General features: G+C 38.7%; 2 protein-coding genes across 2 annotated transcripts; both read left to right on the top strand.

Annotated features, from left to right (window-relative positions):
- Positions 1-1,210: 1,210 nt before the first annotated feature.
- Positions 1,211-11,268, top strand: LOC306964413 (taste receptor type 1 member 1-like; the record flags this gene model as incomplete). The annotated part of the gene is made up of 8 exons (XM_079558406.1): positions 1,211-1,480; positions 2,793-3,518; positions 3,864-4,067; positions 4,234-4,327; positions 4,595-4,791; positions 4,969-5,035; positions 5,144-5,417; positions 10,938-11,268. The coding sequence occupies 8 exons, from the start codon at positions 1,211-1,213 to the stop codon at positions 11,266-11,268; spliced, it is 2,163 nt and encodes a 720-aa protein (XP_079414532.1).
- A 1,989-nt stretch (positions 11,269-13,257) lies between these two features.
- On the top strand, positions 13,258-19,144 carry LOC306964412 (taste receptor type 1 member 1-like; the record flags this gene model as incomplete). Its single annotated transcript, XM_079558405.1, has 4 exons — positions 13,258-13,572; positions 17,136-17,339; positions 17,483-17,603; positions 18,216-19,144. The coding sequence occupies 4 exons, from the start codon at positions 13,258-13,260 to the stop codon at positions 19,142-19,144; spliced, it is 1,569 nt and encodes a 522-aa protein (XP_079414531.1).
- Positions 19,145-19,457: the final 313 nt, after the last annotated feature.

Raw genomic sequence — 19,457 nt, 5'->3', positions numbered from 1 at the left:
GTATCATCATGCTTATTTGAAAGTGGAAGCTACAGTTCACCACAAGCAAAATACTGGTCAGGTATTGAAATGAACAATGTGGCCACATGTCAAGTGAATGCTTGTTTCCTTTTGATCACCTCACAAGTAATAGTTAATATTTGAGATATAAGATGATCGCGTGGGTAACAGGGAATGCTTGAGGCTTTAAATTTTGTAATGTTGCTTTATTCTCTAAATTGGCACACTGTATGCAGTATCACTATTACAGAAACAACTACATGAAACAAGTCAACAAAATCAAATCCACAATCACAAGTATCATTTGTACTTGTAGAGCCTTTTAAAGTGCCAGGTCTGGCAGATAAAGATAATATAGAACTTTATTGATCTCACAATGGGAAAATTAAGTTGTTACATCAGCTCTCAAGAAACACTCGGGGTGCAAATAGTCAGGAAAATGTGCAATGTACAACTAATAAATAGAGGTATCTTATGTACAATAAATAATAAAACACTTGATTGTAAGGGAAGAATGAAAAATGTTGTTCAAAGGACCCGCTGGATTTGCATGGCTGAATAAACAGATTAAACCACTCATTTGTCAAACAGCTCGTATTCTTTTGCATATTGTTTTGTAAATTGTCACTACAGCTCACCACTTCAGAGATGCTGATATGATGATAATGCATCCACTCAAAACTGCTTCAGAAATGTACTCGATCTTTCATTCCTTGTTTTTACTGGAATACATTTTGCTTTTGGTCTCTCAGTGCACTGCTGCAGACCCTGAGTTTAGTCGAGCTGGAGATTTTCTTATTGGAGGGCTGTTTGACGTTCACGATGTGACTGAGGTCACCCCAGAGGCAATCACACCTGAGGCAATCGACTGCTCAACGTAAGTCTGAAAGACTGATACTTTCTAATGTTGCTGCATGCTTAATAAGTGTTTGTGTGCATGAGTGAGCAATACATGGAAAATACAAACCTTTGAGATATTGAATAATTATGACACTTTGGGTGGAATACTTTGTAAACAAGAAAAAAATAGTTTTTTTGCATGTCTAAAATTATCCTTAATAAATTTGTCAGAGCATCACCAAAATAGCTTTTCTTTACTGCAAGTTTTTAGTAGAAATGGATTTAATATAGAGTACAAGTCTTCTCTGAAGATGTCTTTCTTACTTGCAGGCAGCCACTCACTGTGTCGAACTACCGGAGGCTTCAGCTGATGCGATTTGCAGTGGAACAGATCAATAACTCCACACAGCTCCTGCCTGGCGTCACTCTGGGCTATGAGATCTTCGATCTCTGCTCAGACACCAGGAGCTTCCCCGGGATCTTGGACTTTATTTCAATCAATGAGTCGGTTCGGCCGTGGCACCAGTTTGAGCCTCGGCCTGGGAACATGACATCTAAAGTCATATCAGTGATTGGAATGTATTCTAGCACCAAGACCCGCACCGTCGCACCGATCCTCGCAATGGACTACATACCTCTGGTGAGCAAACAGAGCTTTCAGAAACCTTTAAATTATTCTAACATTAAAACTAAATAAAAACCTGGACATATGTTTAATCAAAAAGCCATTTCATTTCCCATCTAGGGAGCTTCTTCATGGCCGGAGTGAAACATTGGCTTTTTGTTTAAATTTAAGTCCAGTTGTTGACCTGGATGACTGAGAATCTACATAGTTTTATTTAAAGGTGCATTATGTAACTTTTTATCAGGGAAACAATAAAATATTAGGTAAATAGGTGCTCGTCATATAATCAGAATATCATGGAAAAAGTGCATTTACTTCTGTTATTCAACTTAAACTGTGAAGCTAATATATGATCAACTCATTACATGCAAAGTGACATATGTCAAGCCTTTATTTGTTATCATTTTTGATTATTATGGCTCAGGTTGTAAAAACCCCAAAATCAAAATCTCAGAAAATAGGAATATTTTAAAAATGGACTGTAAATCATAATTATCAAAATTATAACAAAGGCTTGACATATCTCACTTTGCATGTAATGAGTTTATATCATATATTAGTTTCACATTTTAAGTTGAAAAACAGAAGTAAATGCCTATGAGCATGGTGCCTTTACTTTCTCTCATGGCGGCCTCTGGAACATTCAGGATCAACAATGAACACAATGGTAAATTATGTAATTAGCACTCTTCATAATATTCACTGAGATGAGAAAAATAATCCCAGAAAGGTGAAAATGCAATGTAGTCCAATAAGGCCTCTCCAACTGAAACTTTTAAACTGACAATGCAATTTTTTTTTGTTATTGCTGTTTTTTTTAATATTGTCAATGTAAATGCTATTGTGATTAAATTATTTACCTTTATTTCATTTTTAGCTGCTGCAAATTTATAACCCAAACAGCACAGTTCTTTACAGCTGAACTAAAACACATTGGAAACATTGAACATCATGCCACTTTATTTGATTCATGAAGGGACCAGTAATGAATCAGGACAATACCTCAATATATTTAACCTTTATTTAACCAGGAAAGTCCCACTGAGATTAAGAATCTCTTTTTAAGGGGAGTCCTGGCCACAGAGGGGAATCTATATGTTTTAGTAATAGGGGAAGCCGGAGTATCCGGAGGAAACCTACGACACAGGGAGAACCCCATCCAAGTGGGAATCGAACCTGGGACCTTCTCGCTGTGAAGCATGAGCGCTAACTACTGCCCTACCATGCCGCTCAATGTCTGATGAGTTAGATATCTGCACACATGCAGAGCTATGTTTGCCTCAGCATTATATGTTTGATTGCTAAATGCTCTACTGCTTCTCATCAGGTCAATTATGGATCCTCAAGTTCAGCCTTTTCAGAAAAAGTCAAATATCCCACAATTATGCGAACAGTGCTTCCCAATCAGCAGATGATCGAAGCCATCGTCACAATGCTGCTGCACTTCAGATGGCACTGGGTGGCTTTTCTCAACGATAACGGAGAATACAGCACTGATGGCGTAGAGTTGTTTGTGAAAAAGATCAAAGACACCGAGATCTGTCTGGCTTACAGCAACGAAGTCAACGCCAACACCAACTTTTCTGAAATGTTTCAACAAATTGACATCCAGAGAATAAACATTGTTATCATTTTTGCAATAGAAAGAACTGCTGCAATGGTGATTCAGGCAGCTCTCAACCTCAAAGTTAACAAGAAGGTGTGGATTGCTACAGACGCATGGGCTTTCAACAGGGAGCTTTTGGAAATGCCAAAAATTGATTCCATCGGAACTGTAATTGGACTAATTGAGCCCGAATCAGAAATACCAGGATTTCATGACTTCCTTTACTCATTACAAAATATAAGTGGACAACATGAAGCGGGTGAAGAGAGAGTTTGTAGCCAGATGTGCAACTGCAGTGACCTGACAACAGAGGAGATTGTTAAAGCAGACCCAGCCTACTCTTTCCCAGTGTACAGCGCTGTGTATGTGGTCGCGCACGCCTTACACAACCTGCTGCAGTGTGAGAGTGGTCAGTGCAATACAAGTACAACAGTTTACCCATACATGGTGAGTATATGCTGCATCATTTGCTGTTACCTTTAAAGAAGAACTAAGTAACATGTTTACCATAATAAATACTTATTGTTGTCCCTCTGGGGTTAATACAAGTGTTGATGAGATGATTGGGGGAACTTTCATGTCCCCCTGGTGTCTCTGGCCAGAAAACCACACTTGCAACTTCCCTGCCATCGGTTCGGAGGCGCAATACACACTAATAGAATCATGAAGAAGAAGCTAACGGGCAAAGCCAACTGTGGGCTAGCACCACTTTAGCAGTATTTACAGCCAAGTTTGAATGAAGGAGAACTGTTAAATTTCCCACTCATACTGAATATGATGCTGCTGTTTCAGGTTCTGGCGGAGATGAAGACGTCAAACTTCACCCTTTTAAACAAGAGTATTAAGTTTGATGAGAATGGAGATCCAGAGTTTGGATTCTACTCCATAGTTTTCTGGAACAATGCAGAAGCAGATGAAGTGGGCTTTTTCCAAATTTACCCATTTGTTGATTATTATATCAACAGTACAAAGATTCAATGGTACACGAATGGTGAGGTAAGTGCTCTGTGATCACTTACCATTAGATACACAGGCAAACTATGAGGCCAACTATTTTATGTTATGACTTCAAAAATAAAAAGAAGAAACCACGTCATTTGAGAATTATCAAACTAATTGTCATCATTTTGTGCAGGTGCCAACCTCCCTTTGCTCTCCACAGTGTCCTGTCGGCTATGCCAAACAGCAAAATGGCATCCATGCATGCTGCTTTGACTGTATCGTCTGTTTCAATGGGACCTATATCAACACCACAGGTAAATGATTATAAAAACAATACATCAACAATGTTTAGCTTCATTATTTAAGATACATGACACGGGAACATGTTTCATCAGCCATCGAACAATATATTTGCGAATGTTGGCCAAAATAACATTTCATAAGTAGCAGGAGTCCCACATGTGCTCAACATCATGTGTTAAATTTTGTGTAGGTCCTAATCACAACATCATCCATCTCACAGAGCTTGTCACATGATCAACTGATAAATAATCAAATGGACATCTTCTCTTTGTTCTCAGTGGACCCCTACACTTGTGTCAACTGTTCCAAAACAGAATGGTCTACAACAGCAAGCACCTCCTGCCGCCCCAGATCAGTGGAGTTTGTTTCATTTGAGGACGCTCCTGCAATAGTGACCCTCTTTGGGACAGTGGGTTTTGTGGGCCTCTCGCTCCTCACCTCTGTTCTCTTTGGTCTGAACTACAACACTCCAGTGGTGAGATCTGCTGGAGGACCAATGTGCTTCCTGATTCTAGGCTGCCTCTGTCTCTGCAGTGTTAGTGTCTTCTTCTACTTTGGTAAACCGCAAGAGGCTTCCTGCATTCTAAGGCTTTTGCCTTTTGTTTTGTTCTACACGGTTTGTCTTGCCTGTTTTGTTGTGCGTTCCTTTCAGATAGTCAGCGTCTTTAAAATAGGCGCTAAGTACCCGTCAATACAGAGGTGGTGGATGAAATATCACGGTCAGTGGTTGGTCATTGCCGTGGCATTTATTTTACAAGTCTTGTTGATGCTAATATCATACGCAAGTGTACCTCCAAAGCTCTACAATGAAACTGTTCTGTACCCAGAGCAGATAGTTCTCGCCTGTGACCTTAACATGGCAGCAGTTATTGGTTCACTCATTGTGTGTGCAACACTGTGCTTGCTCTGCTTCATCTTCTCCTACATGGGGAAAGAACTCCCCAAAAATTACAATGAAGCCAAATCCATAACATTTTGCCTCCTTCTGCTTGCTCTGACCTGGATCATCTTTGCCACCATCTTCATCCTCTACAGAGGCAAGCACCTGCAGACACTCAACGCTTTAGCCATACTGTCCAGCCTCTATTCCTTCCTGTTATGGTATTTTCTACCAAAATGTTGCATTATACTTTTACAACCTGAGAAAAACACTCAGCAGTACTTTCAGGGTCTAATACAGAGTTACACGAAAACAATCAGCCAATAATAACAGAACCTGTTGGCCACTGGATGAAGCTGAATGACACTTAGTGGCTTTTGTGTTCTTCATGGCCACTTAAGTTGCCAATCAAATGTGTGACTTGTGAGAGATACTAGTTTTCTAAATTTGCCTCTATACTGCGTTCCAAATTATTATGCAAATTACATTTTTCTAAGATTTTCTAAATTGTCAACTCAAATGAGAGTCAGCATAATTTTCAAGTCTCTAACTGGTAAAGGATCATTTAAATGTGGTGGAAAAATTTCCTAGTGATAACAGTATTTTTTTCAAAAATAAATATAGTAAAAACCTCAAAATCCACTGTTCCAAATTATTATGCAACTCATCGTTTCAATACATTTTAAAGCTTGTTATTGACTGAAAATGGTCATTTGTTGAATTTGTAGCATTAGGAGGTCATATTTACTGAAATCAAAAGCTATTTCAATCAAAAAAATATTAACAGGTCAAGTTATATTTTACCATAGGAGCCCTTCTGTGATAGCGGCTTAAAAATTCTTATATCCATTAAACTTGTGAGGTTTTGGACAGTTTCTGCTTGGATTTCTTTGCAGGATGTCAGAATAGCCTCCCAGAGCTGCTGTTTGGATGAAAACTGCCTCCCACCCTCATAGAAGTTTTTTTTGTTGAGGCTCCAAAGGTTCTCAACAGGGTTGAGGTCAGGGGAGGAGGGGTCCACATCATGAGTTTCTCTCCTTTTATGCCCATAGCAGCCAGTGATGCAGAGGTTTTCTTTACAGTATGACATGGTGCGTTGTCATGCATGAAGAGGATCTTGTTCGGGAAAGCACGGCTCTTCTTTTTGTAGCATAGAAGACAGTGGTCAGTCAGAAACTCCACATATTTTTCAAAGGTCATTTTCACACCTTCAGGGAGCCTAAAAGGGCCTAAAGGGGTTGACCAGCTCTCTCACCATGATTCTGGCCCAAAACATGACTCCGCCCCCTCCTTACTGACGTCACAGCCTTGTTGGGACATTGTGGCCATTCACCAACTATCCACTACTCCTTTGATTTGACCATCCAGGGCTACACGGCCTCATCAGTGAACAAGACTGTTTGAAAATGAGTCTTCATGTATTCCTGAGCCTGTTGCAGCCGTTTCTGTTCATCAGCATTCAATTAACCGTTTAGGGGAGGCCCGCATAGAAGGTTTATGCACAACTCCAGCCTCTGGAGGGTCCTACACCTTGATGTTCGGGAGACTCCGGAGGCACCAGCAGCTTCAAATACCTGTATGCTGCTTTGTAGCTGTATCTGTTCTCTTAATCTGATGTGCGAACATCATATTGTGCCATTATCCGCACAAACCAGAGAGTGCTCTGAATCATCCACAAATCTCTTATCTGTTCGATGATTACGCTTAATCTTTCATGAAATATCGAAGGTTTTCACACCTAGACCAAGGCATTCAACTATTTCACGCTTTTCATCAGCAGAAAGACCCTTTTTCTTTCCCATATTACTTGAAAATGATGATCTGCATAATAAAGTGGAATACCCTTTTTCAGTAGTTTTTCCCCTAACTGGGCTTAACCTGAAAACTAATCATCCCAGGTCTCTGAGATTGATGTCAGTGATTCATAGATCCCCGAGACACGATACCATCCACAAGTTTCATTTTTTTTTTTTTTTTTTTTTACCTTTTTGACACAAAAATCCAATTTGCATAATAATTTGGAACGCAGTGTATATACAGGGAGCAGTAAATTGTGGTACGTGTACGTGTAACTTTATTAATTTTAATTAGATATTCATTAATTTGGGCTTTAGTCATACATTCAAGTTAGATGTTTTTTGTTGTTGCTCTTTTTTGTTGGTTTGTTGTTGTTTTCTGGTTTGAATATGGTTTATAGACACTTATCCCAGTTATCAGTTTAAACATAGTTTAGTCCAGGTCTATTTTAGACCAGGTTTAGGCCTGATTTTATAAGATTTATATAAAGATGTGCAGAATAGATTTGTTCCTGTCAGACTGCCCTCTATGGTAATGGATCTGCAACTACAACGCCCTCTTTTTTTTTATAAATACAGAACACTGCCGCTTATTAACAAATGTTCACATGCTGTCCTCTCTCTGTCCATAACTGGCTTCCTGGTCATAACAAGATACATTTTAAAATCCTCATTTTAACCTTCAGTTCCCTTCATGGTCAGGCCCCAGTTCCTTCCTAATTCACAGACACATGCCTGGTTGGTGTTTCAAACCTGTTAACCAGTAACTATTTCTTGTCGCATAAACCAAGTTTAAACATTGGCAAACGAGTCTTCATCTCTGTCACACCCAAATGATTAGAATACTCTGTCCCCTATAGCAGTGGTTCCCAACCTTTTTGTCTTCACTAGTAGTACCCCCTACCTCAAGGGCGTTGGAGTGTATTTCGAAAGCAATCACTTAAAGGTGCTATTTGTTAGTAAAAAGACAATGTTGCTTTCAAAATAAACCAAATTCTACACATTTTACTGCAAATTCTATATAAACATTTTATCAGATATATTATCCAAGTACCACCTGCTCGGTCCTCGAGTGTTTGGGAAGCACTGCCCTGTAAAATCTGTAAAATTCTAAAAAACAAAACAAAACAAAAAACACCTCGAGCCACTTTTACTGACCTGCTTTCATTGCTTCTATTCTATTGTTCCGCCGTTTGTTTTGTTGCTTAATTTGTCTATATTTATTGTGTTTTTAATAATTTTGTGTGGCATAGTGTTCTTTCTTATCAATTATACTTATTGTTAAAAAACAGTTTTAAATGCAGCATGTAAACCAACTTGTGAGCTACTGTATCTTTGTGAAAGGCTAAAACAGTTTGCTCTCTCACTCGCTTTCACAGTACCTACAAATGGTACTTACCAACTTACTTACTTATTAATTTACATGCATGAAATGTCTGTATACGACTGTGTTTTGTGATTGTTATTACTTTTATTTACAGTGGCTCAGTACCTAAATGGCTTAACCACCAGTGTTTTTAGTATTTACCCGTCTTGACTTTGTATGACTTGTGTTTGTTTGTGGATGTGTAGTACATTTGTATACAATATGACACTTTGTATTGTCTTTGTTGCCCTGCTTTGACTCAAGACCTAAAGTGCCTTCCCTGTGACAGGTGTCCTTGCCTCGCCGCATCCTGCACATTTCTTTACTCCATAAAACAAAGTTTCATGCCCTGTATACAAGGCAGTCTAGTACTGGGCAGGTGCGATGTTCCTTAGGTGTGTGACGGTCAATGTCAGCCTGCCATTTGATTAACCCTGCCTATATGTTTGCAACAACAGCGCCACCCAGTGTACACACGTCCAAACAGAAATCAACGATTCATTCATGTGTTATTTTTCTCCTATACACTGACTGCAGTGACAACTGCCCATGTTTGGCACATGTTCCCATTATTAGTCAACACATGAACCATCATTTGTAAGTAGTACTCAGTAACCTTTTGAAGAAATTGTACTTCTTGGAGTAGTTTTATCATACAGTAGTCTACTTTTTACTTTTACTTCTATAATGAAATATCAGTACTCTTACTTGAGTAAAAATATTTGTTGCTTTTTCCACTGTGAGTAAATATTTTAAATGCAAATGCTTAATTTTGATCAATAAAGTAGATGTAGATCGCCTCGTGCACCTTGTTCTTTAAAATTATTTAGTTTTTAAGTATTTCCCATTTTCTGGGAATTTCTTTGTAAATATCACGATTTCCACATGATTTTATGTTTTGTTTCACACTATTTATGGTGTCATTGAAAATAAATCTGACTTTCTCGCAGTTACTCACAGTAACATTTTACTTACAGTTGTACTTAAAGTACTTTTTTACTTGTACTTGAGTAAAATTAGGTCAAAGTAATGTTACTATTACTTGAGTAAATATTGTGTCTACTCTATCCATTATATTCTTCCAAGACACTTTTTCAGAAAAAATAACAATCTTTAAACGTTAGATCGGACATGACACGCACATGCAAACGTGGCAGCCATCTTGTGATTGGCCGGTGAGGCTAATGCTAGCAAGTCATATAAAAATGGGAACACAGATTTTGTTGATAAAACGTCAGAATTTGAGATACCTGTCATTGTTTTGAATTTGTTGTATTGCTGGTAAGTCTAGTATCTCATGTAAGATTTACTCTCAAAGAACGAGTTTTGTATATCTTTATTTTATTTATTTATTTATTGGTTTATTTGGTTGTGACAGGGCATGTTAATAAACACACCACACCGGATTGTAGCCATGGGCAAATTTGCATCCATTGTCCCCACTCGCACTCTCAAACACACTCTCATTCATCCTGGTCTATTCACCTTATTCCGGAAGTCTGTTTATGGCCTGAGTGCACTGATCTCTTATACTGTATGTGGCTGCTTTACTTGGGAGATTTACCAGATTAATATAGTATAGTACATATGGGAGAGCATCACAGGGTCAGTTGAATTGAGGTGCTCTTTGTGTATTTGTGGTAAGAGTAAATGTTGGTGTATAAAATATCCTGGTTTTTGCATGGCAGAATCAACAAATGAAACCAGTCATTTGTCAGACCGAACTGCAGCCCTTACACTTTTGCATAGTGATTTGCCACTTGTCACGGTAGCTCACCATTTCCACCATAACAACTGACTCGAATTAGTTTGGTGCCATCCACTCAGAACTGTCCACAGAAATGTACTCTCTCCTTGTTTCCCTGTTATTTTTGGATCACATTTTGCTTTTGGTCTCTCAGTGCACTGTTACAAACTCTGACTTTAGTCAAGCTGGAGATTTTCTGATTGGAGGGCTGTTTGAAATTCATGATACAAATGAGGTGGCTTCTGAGTTCATCCCTAAGGCAATCGACTGCTCAAAGTAAGTCTGAAATCCTTTCACCTAACTTTGCATAAGCATAAACATAGTGTTAGTGATCATAACATTGTGATATTGCATTTAGGTTCTTAGAGGGTAGGTTGGATATGCTACGTTGGGGCGACAGTGGTTCAGGTTATAATTATTATTATTGTTATTATTATTATTATTTTTATTGTTATTATTATTATTATTATTATTATTATTATTATTATTATTATTATTATTATTATTATTATTATTATTATTATTATTATTATTATTATTATTATTATGCATACATACAAGAAAAGTAAATAGTCCTACTGTGTCAGGACCAGAAAGAACTCAGCAATGATTAGGATTTTAGTACAACAAGGCCAAAATTGCTCTGCATAGATGATTGGTCCATCAAAACAAATTGCTCTTCTTTCAGATGGCACAGATCGAGTGTCTAGGTGTGAGTCTTCACTTTAGATGCTTGTAATAGATTGTTGTAAAGCACTTTGTTGTGAAGCACATTGTTGTGCATGTTAATGGTGCTATACAAATAAATGTGCCTTGCTGAAATCATTTGCAGGCAGCCGTTCATTGTGTCACATTACCGGAGGCTTCAGCTGATGCGATTTGCAGTGGAACAGATCAATAACTCCACACAGCTGCTGCCCGGCGTCACTCTGGGCTATGAGATCTTCGATCACTGCTCAGACACCAGGAGCTTCCCCGGGATCTTGGACTTCATCTCAGTCAACGAGTCAGTCCAGCCCTGGCGCCAGCATCAGCCTCAGTCTGGGAAGATGACATCTAAAGTCATATCAGTGGTTGGATTGTACTCCAGCACAAAGACACACACTGTCACTCCGATCATTGCAATGGACTTCATTCCTCTGGTGAGCAAACAAACTAAATAGTGTTTTCTCAAATAATGGTGTGGACTGATGTTCAGACAACACAACACCAGCTCGAAAATGTTTTTAGAACAAAGCACTCACTTTATACACATCGCTCTACTTACTAAGAGGTTGGTGGTTCAAATCCCGTGACTTGATGAAGGTCGACTAGCATTTGTATATATAAGGGTATATTTCAAATATACATAATTAGTATACATATACATTTTTTTTTCATAGAATTGTAAGGATATAATTGAGAATCTTAAAGTGGACTTGATCGGCTCATGTATATTATATGCCGTACCTTTATAAACAGTGACAAGTTTGTGTTTTGTACATTTATCTAAATCTTCTTCATTATTTGGTCCTATTACTGTTAGTAAATAACCTGGCTAACACCATGCTGCTGTGTGCGCTCCAATCATTTCGAACTGCACAACAGCCTGGAGACCATTGCCGAAATTTTCGCATGGATTTGGGTACCAATCACAGAACGAGAAGGGACGGCAAGATTATGACACGCTATTCGCTATACGGAAGCTTGTAGTTTATTTACGGATAAAATAAAATAAAGTTTATTTACGGATCAAACATGACAGCAGCAGACGCGACGCTATTTTTCGATCAAGTTTTAGGCCGTGTTCTAAATAGTTTAGCTCGAAAGTTTACAGCGGGTACGTCATACGTCATCGGATACGATGATACGATTGGCTGTGGCTACGTGTAGACGCATGGTAGACATTCGTATCACCCAATAAACGGCTATGGACGATCGTAAACCACACCTCTTCTACGAGGAAATAAATTGGTGGTCCCCAGACTAAATATCACTTGTGATTTTAGTCTGGCGTTAGCCAGGCTAGTTAGTAAATGTTGTAACTGTCATCTGTAAAGACAAGGACAAACTGTTACCAGTTTCAGCATCTTCACCAGGTCTTTTGCATTTGTTCTTCATCTCTGAGACACAGAACCTGCCTTCTTTCTGATCTGTATGATTGGACATTTCCATCATTGTTTTAACCAATGAACCTGGTACCTTGAAGTGTCTTGAAATTGCACCCAAGGATGAACCAGAAAATGATAGAGACTTCCCGTCTCTGGAAAGAGCAGTCAGAGCTTTAATAAAAGCTCAACAACACCCTAGGCTTCAAGGGGACTGAGAAACATCACACTGAAAATCAGTCTGAAAAGCCTGTTAAACACATGTTTCACCGACTAAACCTCAGTGAATATGGACATGCTACAGCTTGAAGCTCAGAACCTGGAGAATTCAATCCCTGAGTTAGTTTTAACCGTTGCAATTGTATTGCCGTGCAAAATGCTGCAGTTAGTATCAGTGTGCTAAAGCTAGCGGCAGAATGCTAATGCTAACATCAACTCAGCAAGACTGGGACGGATCACGTAAAGAAATAAACTGCAACCACTGCTGCAGTGGCCAAGTGTTGTTAATATTAATGCAACCTAAAGCCTGTCATTTCCCCAAGGACATAGTGTAGAATAGTCCAGTGATCCTTGTTTAATGTTTTTACATTATTTTATCGATTGATGTAATTGATAAATGGTGATATCACTTTTGCAAGATTATAGACAAGAAAAAAACATCGGCCGTACATATTGGCATCATTCAATTGAAATCTCGAAATATCAGCAAAAACCCATATCGGTCGACCTCTACATGACATCGTTATGTCCCTAGTTGTTTAAAGGTATAGTAATCTTAGTGTCTGCATTTCTGACTTTGTCTAAAGTAATACAAAATTGTGTAGCATCTTTTATCACTCATTCTTCTGGAATTTGTCAAATAGAAATAATTTTTAAAATTCTAATTCTAATTCTTTTTATAAAGTGTATGTCAACATATGGTTCTCACTGTATATTTCTTTTTATAGGCCACTTAGTTTTTGAAATATATGCAGTTATTGTAAGCGTGTTTCTTCTGCTTCACATTAGGTCGATTATGGATCCTCAAGTTCAGCCTTTTCAGATAAAGTCAAATATCCCACAATTATGCGAACAGTGCTTCCCAATCAGCAGATGATCGAAGCCATCGTCACAATGCTGCTGCACTTCAGATGGCACTGGGTGGCTTTCCTCAACGATAACGGAGAATACAGCACTGACGGCGCAGATTTGTTTTTGAAAAAGATCAACGACACCGAGATCTGTCTGGCTTACAGCAACGAAGTCAACGCCAACACCAACCTTTCAGAAATGTTCAAACAAATTGATTTCCAGAAGATAAATGTTGTCATCATTTTTGCAATGGAAAGAACTGCTACAATGGTGATTCAGGCAGCTCTCAATCTCAAAGTTAACAAGAAGGTGTGGATTGCTTCAGACACATGGGCTTTCAACAGGGAGCTTTCGGAAATGCCAAATATTCACTCGATCGGAACTGTAATTGGAGTAATTGAGCCAGAAATAGAAATACCAGGATTTCATGACTTCCTTTACTCATTACAAAATAAAAGTGGGCAACATGAAGAGGGTGAAGAGAGAGTTTGTAACCAGATGTGCAACTGCAGTGACCTGACAACAGAGGATATTGTTGAAGCAGACCCATCACTGTCGCTTCCAGTGTATAGCGCTGTGTATGTGGTCGCGCACGCCTTACACAACCTGCTGCAGTGTGAGAGTGGTCAGTGCAATACAAGTACAACAGTTTACCCATACATGGTGAGTATATACTGCAGGTTGGCCTATATACTGCAAGTTTGGTTTAAGAGGAAGAAAAAGTAAGTGGGTGAGAAAATTTACGAATCTACAGATTTAAGAAATGTGTTGAACTTAAGGGGAGACACTACAGGCAAAACTAAATTTTTTCAGTTTTCAGGTTTTGGTTTCTGAACATACAAGCTTTCACCCGGAAACGAAAAATATACCTAATCTTCACACTAACATGTTTAAATATTGCGCTGATTCAATGTTTGCCCATAGACTTATATGGGACAATGCAATTTCAAGGGCCTTTTTCTCAAAACACATTTTTCTGTCATTGTGGCGACACTATGTCCACGTCAGTCGGACCTAAAGACAAGACTAAAGACACATTTTCCAGCCTTGGACTGAACAATAATGGCTTTGAGAAGACAGCGACATTATGGTTTAAAAGCTATTTAGAAAAAAGATTTCAGTCAGTTTTCTTTAATGGCTATTACTCAGGAGAAAGAATGGTAACGTGCGGGGTGCCTCAGGGCAGCTGCCTTGGGCCTTTGCTCTTTAATATTTACACAAATGAAATGCCACTGGCTCTTGACAAAACTAAAATAGTAATGTATGCTGACGATTCTACTCTGTATTCATCAGCAAAAGACATAATAGAACTGCGACGAGTATTAGGTGAAGAATTAAAGCAGGTGTTAAAATGGACTCAAGAAAACAAATTGATATTAAACACGTCAAAAACAGTTGCAATGGTAGTTGGGTCTAACAATAACATTAAATCAGATCCAGAACTAAAACTTGAGATAGAAGGAGTTCAAATAAATCAGGTATATGAAACTAAGCTGCTGGGAGTTTTAGTGGACTGTAAATTAAACTGGACCAAACATATAGAAATAATAGGGGTAAAAATGGCACGTGCGATCTCAATGATAAAAAGATACAAGCACTGTCTTACACAGCAATCTACTAAAATAATCACACAAGCGCTGGTACTGTCCTACTTGGACTATTGTCCAACAGTCTGGTCAAATGCAACATCTGAAGGAATAAAAACCTTACAAGTAGTACAGAACCGAGCAGCACGAATGTTGCTAGGCTGTGACTACATGACCAGCACAAAGGAAATGCTGAGTAAACTAAAATGGTTGTCAGTGAAAAACAGACTCTTGTACTCTCTGTTATCCTCAGTAAAAAGTATTATGTCAACTAGATGTCCAAAGATCACTTATGAAAATCTCCTGTTCAGCCACGAGAAACACAAATACAAAACCAGACATGCAACGGCCAGAAAATTTCTCTTGCCAACAGTAAGATCGAATAGCATCACGAGGACCTTTACATACAGAGCTATGCAGGCATGGAATGGACTTCCAGATAGTCTAACGATAGTGGAGGACAAGAAGAGATTTAAATTTTTACTGAGAAAACTCTTACAAACAAATGTGGATTGATTTTGGCGAATGAACGTGTCATGTGATATTCCTTTCTGAATGCAAATATGTGCTACTTTTATGTACAGCTTTTATAGGATTTTAGTAGGATATACAAATGTACTGATACACATGTTTGTGATTTAAATACTGTTTTTACTTTTTGTGAATGGATTTAGTGGGACCCCAGGAAGAATAGCGACAGCATGACTGCGCTAATGGGGATCCTTTCAATAAACAATAAACAATAAACAATAAACAATATTTGGAAAAAAATTTCAGAGGGATTTTTTATTATCTAATCCCTAGCCCCATTTATTGAGTTTTGAATGTCAAAAAATAAGGCGAAAATTAATTTTTTACAAATTTTTCCACTAAAAAAACAGCTTATTTTAAAAACTAACCAGGATATCCAAAATCCCCTCTGAAAAAGTCTTGGCAGCTCATTTAACAATAAAATGAAACAACAAATTTGAATGTAGCTCTATCCATTATTCAGATTTCGTCACCGAAATGATGGGACATTTGGGGCATTTTTAGTCATAAAAGACCTTGTTCTTATATGAAAAGATAAAATAACAGAAAACTTGCCATGTATTTTTTTCTCACATTTATGCCAGTAATCTAAAGCAAAAGTTTCACATTGGTATCTGTAAATATACATTTTTTCCCTATTCACCTGCAGTGTCTCGCCTTAAATACAATACAATCCAAGCCTTTATTTTTAGTAGAAGAAAAACAAACTAATACTTGCTGACTTGATTTAAAGTCCAATCCTTCACTAAAACTGAAGCATCCTGTTTGAAAACCTCTGTGACAGCAGAGGTTAATTCATGCAGTTCTGATATTTGAAGAATTTCGTGGAGCTAGGCTATAGTGCTAGGCTAGTGCATTTCTACGATATCAGCTAGCCTGCATTAAAAACAGTCTGACCCGCTCCACAGTGCACCTGAGGCAAATCACTTTTAACACCAGACTAACCATATAAATGTCTGTGTCCATAGAATATTTTTTGGAATATAACTGACCTTGCATCACATGAATGATCGCATTTTGAGGGACTATTTTCTAGCAGATCACTCCGCCGCTGCGTAGCTAATACAACTACGAAGCTGATGCTGTTCAAATATAAGTTATTTTAAATGCAAAATGGTTAAAGTGATTTGCCTCAGATGCACTGTGGAGTGTGTCAGACTGTTTTTAATGCAGGCTAGCTGATATCGTAGAAATGTGCTAGCCTTGCACTAGCCTAGCGCCACGTAACTCTTCAAACATAAGAAATGCATGAATTAGAAAAAAAATATCTCCAGAAATCAGCAACACTCTGGATAACTAGGAAATAAGGCCCTATGTCAAAAATCCTGAAATATCCCTTTAAGACCTTTCTCTAAACTCGGGTAAGGAGTACCTATAGTTTACGTTAATGTCCTATACTTTGATGATGTCATAATCTCAAATGAAGGGTGGTGACCAAAACCTGAACCTTGAACCTGATCTTTATTTAGTAGTGATTGGACCAACAAACCTGCAATTTTACTCTTATGGCTAAACGTCCTTCCAATTGGCCAACATCAAGGACATGCTTTGAATATTAACATCTTTTGTGGAACCCTTCTGAGATTGTTTTGTTACTGTTTGCCGGGTTGATAGCCCCAGAAATGACAGAGGTATTCATAATAAGCGTAATCAAAAAATCTGCATTTTGACATGTTACCATTGGGGTGTCCCTGCCCATAAAGAAGGAGGTTGTTCAGTTCACCACTCATACTGTATGTGATGCTTCTGTTGCAGGTTCTGGCGGAGATGAAAAAGTCACACTTCACTCTTTTAAACGAAAGTATTACGTTTGATGAGAATGGAGAACCAAAGTTTGGATTCTACTCCATCGTTTCCTGGAGCAACAAAGAAATAGAAGAAGTGGGCTTTGTGCAAATTCACCCAGCTGTTGATTATTATATCAACAGCACAAAGATTCAGTGGTTCACAAATGGACAGGTCAGGCTTTGGGAAACCTGGTTCCAAAACTAAGCAATTTTATGAATGAATCCTCTTCTGGGCCTTTCCTCACCAAATACACATTCACATGCAAGTTATGAGGTGCTTTATATGGTGACTTCTAAAGGGAAATTCCTGTGCAGGTGCCAACCTCCCTATGCTCCCAGGACTGTCCAGTGGGTCATGCCAAACAGCTGGATGCAGTGCATAAATGCTGCTTCGAGTGTATCATCTGTCTCAATGGAACCTATATCAACACATCAGGTAACTGTTAGGGATTTTTGTGGTCACCCAGATAACTAATGAGTCCTGGAGTGCATCACTTAAAAGTTTACCCTTTATAACACTGTTTTCATTATTTTAGTCGAATATTGCGCATAATCATCAGACGAAACTTTAGTTCAATTATGAACAGGCACTGGCACTGGTTACATCAACCTAAAGGGTTTCTTGACCTAGTGGTTCTTGACCTAAAGTGGTTCTTGACCTAAAGTGGTTCTTGACCTGAAGTGGTTCTGTGAACTAAAGGGGCTCTCAACCCGACAGTGGCGCTTTTGGGTCAGTGTGAATCCAACCACAGCACTTTAGGCCAAACTAAATAGCCGCTCTGAGACTGGCTGAAAATGTTTGTTTCAGAGTGGCTCCTCTCGCTTTTTGGAGCGGGACAGTCGAAGGTGGCCGACCTCAAGGCGAACCAGTTTAAATTTCATCCATATTTTATGAGCAAGGAACCAAACAAACAATCTTCCTGCAAAATTCATATGTTTTTTTCTTTCTCATTTGCAAATACAATTCAGTTTTTTATACCGCATCGTTGATGATTTAATTTAATCAATCTGATAAATAATCAAATGGACATCTTCTCTTTGTTCTCAGTGGACCCCTACACTTGTGTCAACTGTTCCACAACAGAATGGTCTACAACAGCAAGCACCTCCTGCCGCCCCAGATCAGTGGAGTTTGTTTCATTTGAGGACGCTCCTGCAATAGTGACCCTCTTTGGGACAGTGGGTTTTGTGGGCCTCTCGCTCCTCACCTCTGTTCTCTTTGGTCTGAACTACAACACTCCAGTGGTGAGATCTGCTGGAGGACCAATGTGCTTCCTGATTCTAGGCTGCCTCTGTCTCTGCAGTGTTAGTGTCTTCTTCTACTTTGGTAAACCGCAAGAGGCTTCCTGCATTCTAAGGCTTTTGCCTTTTGTTTTGTTCTACACAGTTTGTCTTGCCTGTTTTGTTGTGCGTTCCTTTCAGATAGTCAGCATCTTTAAAATAGGCGCTAAGTACCCGTCAATACAGAGGTGGTGGATGAAATATCACGGTCAGTGGTTGGTCATTGCCGTGGCATTTATTTTACAAGTCTTGTTGATGCTAATATCATACGCAAGTGAACCTCCAAAGCTCTACAATGAAACTGTTCTGTACCCAGAGCAGATAGTTCTCGCCTGTGACATTAACATGGCAGCAGTTAGTGGTTCACTCATACTGTGTGCAACACTGTGCTTGCTCTGCTTCGTCTTCTCCTACATGGGGAAAGAACTCCCCAAAAATTACAATGAAGCCAAAGCCATAACATTTTGCCTCCTTCTGCTTGCTCTGACCTGGGTCATCTTTGCCACCATCTTCATCCTCTACAGAGGCAAGCACCTGCAGACACTCAACGCTTTAGCCATACTGTCCAGCCTCTATTCCTTCCTGTTATGGTATTTTCTACCAAAATGTTGCATTATACTTTTACAACCTGAGAAAAACACTCAGCAGTACTTTCAGGGTCTAATACAGAGTTACACGAAAACAATCAGCCAATAATAACAGAACCTTTTGGCCACTGGATGAAGATGAATGACACTTAGTGGCTTTTGTGTTTTTCATGGCCACTTAAGTTGCCAATCAAATGTGTGCCTCTGTATACATATAAGCAGTAGTTTTCACAATTGTAGTGCGTGTACCTCTAGTGGTACATAGACTTCTTCAGGTCATCTGCAATATTCAACTTCATTCATTTTTATTAGCTATTAATGAATTTGGGCTTTAGTCATACATTCAAGTTAGGCGTTTTTTGTTGTTTGTTTCTTTGTTTGTTTTTGTTTTTTGGTTTGAACATGTTTTTTAGACACTTATC

This window comes from Gobius niger (assembly GCF_951799975.1).
Source record: "Gobius niger genome assembly, chromosome: 6".
Classification (NCBI taxonomy): Eukaryota; Metazoa; Chordata; class Actinopteri; order Gobiiformes; family Gobiidae; genus Gobius; species Gobius niger.
This window is presented reverse-complemented; position numbering and strand designations above follow the sequence as displayed.